The 5,335-nt window shown below is 42.3% G+C and overlaps 1 protein-coding gene across 1 annotated transcript; it reads right to left on the bottom strand.

Moving 5' to 3' along the window:
- Window positions 1-715: 715 nt before the first annotated feature.
- LOC119474448 (cytochrome P450 1B1-like) lies at window positions 716-3,649 on the bottom strand. The gene has a single exon (XM_037746474.1). It carries the CDS (start codon window positions 3,404-3,406, stop codon window positions 1,829-1,831), a length of 1,578 nt encoding a protein of 525 aa, XP_037602402.1. The 5' UTR covers window positions 3,407-3,649; the 3' UTR covers window positions 716-1,828.
- Between the last annotated feature and the right edge of the window lie 1,686 nt (window positions 3,650-5,335).

Raw genomic sequence — 5,335 nt, 5'->3', positions numbered from 1 at the left:
GTGATGGAGCTGGTAGCAGATAGTGTAAGTAATGGACAATAAGCTGGAGTTGATTGTTTTCTTTCCACTGCGGTTAGATGACTTTGCTGTTTGCACTTTCCTATGGACTTTCCGTGGCCATTTTAAACATGATTTGCTTTCTGTTATTTACAGCCAAGCCGTTAATTATAACCATACAGGGGGAAAAAAACAGCTCTGGGATATCACCATGAAAGGCTTCAGATCCAAACTCTGAACAGATACAAACAGCACCATTTATTATGCTCCATAAAGACCTATATACAAAGATATTGTAGAAAGTCATAACAGCCCTTTAAACAAAGGTCAATGACATAATGTAGCTGTTAGGATTGTGGCTGCGTCAAAATAGTTTTAAAGAGAATTCAGCTGAGAGTAGCTGTAAATCTGCTTGGGTGGGTGCTTGTGCAACAAAAGGAAGAACTTAAAAAACATCAGCTTTGGTTTTAGTGATGTTCAGCCACAAGTGGAGTATTCCAGAGGTTTCTATTTTTGTAACATTGAGTAATGACAGACGTCTAAACAGCGGTGGTGCCTAATGTCACATTGTTGGCACATACAGTATCTGACAGTGCCAACACTAGCTGAGAGATTCTTTTGCGACTGAGAATGTAGTTCTAGTCCGACATGTACACCTTAAAGGTTTAAAGGAGTATTGTAACTCTAAAGGTTGAGGTGACAATCAAACAGGACACACTGACCATTGACAATTCACTTTATTAATTTCATATATAGCTTATTGTTCCACTTTATAAAGCCAACACATTGATAACAAAATATCCTCTATGAGGAATGCTTAAACATTCAAGGCGGAGAAACACATCCCTCGGGCATTGTAACATCAACTCCTGAATGCAGAAGCTTAAAGAGAGTGCAGTGACATCCATGTAGCTTTGAAAAAGTGACTTTGTAAACAAACATGATTTTAAGAATGCCTCATGAGTGAAAGATATTTGCTGCACATGTGGGGTTTTTTTTCTACTGGTGAGAGTTGTGTGTTTGGCGCGGGGGTAGCTGCAGTGCTTGTACAGTAAAACTAAACCCTGGGTGCATAACGTTTGTGAAGCGTTCACGGTTCATGGCAATGTCTCTTCTTCATCCTTTAGTCCGTGATGGATGTCTCCTTGATGAAAGACTTCCTCCTTCACAAACATGCCAGCCTTTTTTCCCTCCACTTTGATCAGCATTCTCTGTTTAATGTGTTCATATGCTCGGAGTACAGTAGATAGTGAAATACATTATTACATTTATTGTCATTACCTGGAATATGAAATTATAAAAAAATATTTTGTAACTTGCTTTTTTTTACGTGGCAAAGGTTAAATATATTCTTACATATTACAAATGAGAACAAGAAGTCATCAAGTGACTTTATAACATTCACAAGCATTTCATGTACAGTTATATTAGTTTAAATTGACATTTAAGGGATGTAGCTATTTCCTGCAAACACGTCATACATGTACATGCGCAGTAGTGGACGTAAAACAACACAGAATTATGTACACAATCTGATCAAGTATGGAGTGTTTAGTGAAGCAGAAAATGAATACCTTTTGCACTGATTCCAACAGTCCACAACCTTGAATTCTACCTGTAGCTAATATTACATCTTTGACATCATATTCTCAACCCCGCACCAACAATAATTCAAATACAGACCGTGTTAAGATACCCATTAAATATCATTATTAAATAGGAAAATCATACAACAGTAGGATTTAGTGCACGTATGTTGATACTCACTGTTAAATGTCATTGGGGGGAAAAGTGTTCGCTGGCCTCGAGTCACAGTATTGGGACGTGCTGTTCATGCCGGGGAAACTAAGCCGAGCAGCTTTCCCCTGAGCTTGGCGTTCACACAGAGTCGGAGGGGCTTCAGCGTGAGCCCGTAGGAGCAGTCAAGAGTGAGGGGCTCAGAGGGGTCGCTCTCAAAGCTGCACTGGTGCAGCATGACCGCTGTGAATAAAAACACTTCCACCTTGGCGATCTGGTCGCCGATGCAGCGTCTTTTACCTGTTGAAAAAATCATCACACCGTTGGTTATGTCCTTGTTGAGGGCCCCGTTTTCATCAATGAAGCGCGAGGGGTCAAAAATGTGAGGGTCTTTCCACTTCAAGGGGTCATGGTTGACGGACCACTGGTTGATGAAGACCACCGTGTCTTTGGGGATGTGGAGACCCTCGATGGTGACGTCTGAAGTCGTGGAGTGCGGGATGGTGATGGGGACGAAGCTGGTGAAGCGCATGGTCTCGTAGATGAAGGCGTCCAGGTAAGCCAGGCTGCTCCTGTCCTCGATTGATGGCAGTCTGTCTTGGCCTACCACTTTGTCAATGAGCTCATGCAGTTTGGCTTGCATGTCCGGGTGTTTGACCAGGAGCAGGAGGATCCACTGCATGGTAGTCGACACCGTGTCTTGACCTGCGCCAATCAGATCTGTGACGGTCGCTTCAACGAACTCTTTCGTCAGCCCGCTGTCCTGTCCGTGCTCGATCACGTTGATGATGGCGTCGCTCATGTCCCGGGTCACATCGGGGTTGAAGGAGTTTCTGTGTTGTCCCACTTTGTCTTTCACAAAGGCGAAAAACTCCTCGTTGAGGTTTTTGAAGTTTTCATAGACGCTGCGGACCGGGTTTGGGAAGGACTGAAGCCAGGGCATGACATCTACCAAGCTACCTGCTCCTACCGTCTCCCCAAACTTGTCCAGCTTCTTCAACATGGCCCTGAACTCCAGGTCATCATGTCCATATCGCCTCCCAAAGCAGAGAGCGCACATGATGTTAGCAGCAGCTACTGTAAATTCATGAGCAGGGTAAAAGTACCGTCCATCATTGCTCTGGCGCAAAAATACCTGCACCAGTTCCATGGCCTCGGCCATGATGTTCTGCTCAAAGGCTTTTTTGGTCTGACTGTTCGCAGAGGAAAAGGCTCTGAGGCTAGACTGGGCTATTTTCCTGTGCGCCTTCCACTGTTTGCTGTAATTAGTAAATGTCAAACTCCTGCCTCCGGAGATCATCTGGAAAGAGACAAAGTTGGGTCTGCCTGCAAACTCTTTGCTGTGCTGTATGAGAGCCTCACGTATCGCCCTGTCTCCGTTCAGAACCACGATGTCGCTGCAGCCCAGCCGTATCTGGTACACGTTGCCGTATTTCTTGGCCAGCTTGGCGAAGGTGATGTGAGGCATCTGGCCCAGCTGCATGGCGTTGCCCACCACGGGCCAGGCGAAGGGTCCGGGCAGTCTCTTCTTGAGCCTGAGGTTCCTGACCCACAGACAGGCTTCCAGACAGAAGAGGAAAACGAAGGAGGCGACCAGAGCGGGCTGGACCTGTCCGCTCCATTCCCTGATGATGCTGCTGCCCTTCACACCAAACTCTGAGTCCAGTGCCATTGTGACAAAAAAATCTCAAAAAAGCAGAAAAAAAAAAAGCTTCACTTTTCAACAAAGTCTGTTCAGTTGTATGTTTGGAGGGAAAAAATCAATATATCCATATCAGATGAGAAAATATTGAAGATATCAATCAAACACCAGTGAGGTCATAGTGATAAAACCCCTAGAATAAAAGCTAAAAGTAGTGAGTTAAGGTGGAAGTTTTTTCATCCAGATTTAAGGCTTAAGTGCCTGCTTTTTGCTTCACTCCAGCGTCTTATATGTTTTGCAGTTGGTGGGCAGGGCTCAGGGTAACTTTCATACTCCTCCCATTGTGGTAGCCCTGCAGACCCCACTGGATCATCTCTCTGTTGTCGCTCGCTGTCGGAGGCGCGCGTTAGTGTGCGTCGGGGCACACCATGAGCGTGCAGCGTGAACGAGAGAAAAAAGAGTCAGCAACTGGTGACGATTCAGTAGGAAACGTGTCGAGCCAATTTGTTTTACTAATTGGAGGACTGGCAGAGTTTGCACGTTTCAAAGTGTATCTTTCTAACATGGTTTATTTGCTGGCTGCAGAGGAACTCCGCGGGCGCACTTTGGCTTGAAAAAAGTGTTTGCATACGGTTTGTCCAACTCTTGACTGAGTTTGTACTGGAATTAAATTTGTGCAAAATCTTTTTAAACGTAATTATATTTTCAGTTACGTGACATTATGCTTTTTTTCAGTTCATTTGTTCAATTTTGAGCTCCCTGAAAGTTAGTTTGCATGCGTAAAGCATCCTCTAGGAAGTTCAGATGTAATCTCTGTGCAGCAGCGTGTCTTTAATGATACGCTTAAATACTTGTTTAGTCTTTAGCGATCAGTTTAGTGATTTCAAAAGTCAGTGTTTGCATTTTATTTTATTTTCCCTTTAATCATTTGTCCAAAAAGTGCCGCAGGTCCAGTGTTAGTTTGTCATAAGAATGTAATTAGTGTGCAAAGTTGAGAGAAAGTTGCGCACCACACAGCCCAATTCCATAAACTCCTAATAGCCGACCGCATTTTATACTGGATTTAAATGTTTTATTAGATTCAACTTTATCGAAAAAAAAAAAAAATGAAAATAAAATTAAAAAAAATCAGTTATTCATTTCCATTTTTTAGAATTAACACAATATAATTAATTAATTATAATTAATTAAGAGTGTCACATTTGCAGCTTATACATAAGAACGATCTCAGATATAATAGCAGATTGCACAAATATGACATTATATAAATATCAACATATGAGCTGAATGATCCGATTCCTAGAGAAGTATTAGTCATATCCTCCTGGGAACGGAGTCAAAAAAGAGTCTTCAAATTACTCTTTTTGTGTGATTTCCTTCCTATTTAGGGTTAAAAGAAAATCTTACAATTTAGGCTTTTTAAACCTTATTTTTTATTTTACAGCATGTCCACTGTAGTGGACCACAGGACCATTTCAGTGTGAAAAGACTAAAAAAATGAACAGATTATGACCTTAGAGTGATATTAAAACAAGAATACATTCAACTTGATTCAAAAAAACACATGCCATATCACTGGAAAGACCATGATGTCCTCTTTACAATACACCAGGGGTTGATGGAGTAAGTCAAAAGAGTAAAACGATATGCATGTGGACAAAATGTCCAGAGGACACATGTCAATGGGCTAGGTCTCAGGAGGATGTATTTGACTTTTCTTTCTTTCACTGATTTTTCACTCCAGCATCTGACAGTGGCAGCATAATGTCTCTGAAATCTCACACAGTGTGGACGAGCCATGAAATATTAATTTGCTACAACATCTTGCTTTTTTCCTCAACACATGAACTGCAGTTTTGTGTGACACTCGGGGTTACATCATACCACAACAAACCTCAGGTGCCCCCTTTCAGTGGTTCTTCTTTCAAAAATATATGGGGGATTCAGGAGGAAAAAGAA

This window comes from Sebastes umbrosus, chromosome 16 (genome assembly GCF_015220745.1).
Source record: "Sebastes umbrosus isolate fSebUmb1 chromosome 16, fSebUmb1.pri, whole genome shotgun sequence".
In the NCBI taxonomy this organism is placed as follows: domain Eukaryota; kingdom Metazoa; phylum Chordata; class Actinopteri; order Perciformes; family Sebastidae; genus Sebastes; species Sebastes umbrosus.
Note: the sequence above shows the minus strand (reverse complement) of the source record. Positions and strands in the feature narration are given on the sequence as shown.

Coding starts and splice junctions, on each gene's coding strand:
- LOC119474448 (XM_037746474.1), bottom strand. CDS start 3,406: ATGGCACTGGACTCAGAGTTTGGTGTGAAGGGCAGCAGCATCATCAGG.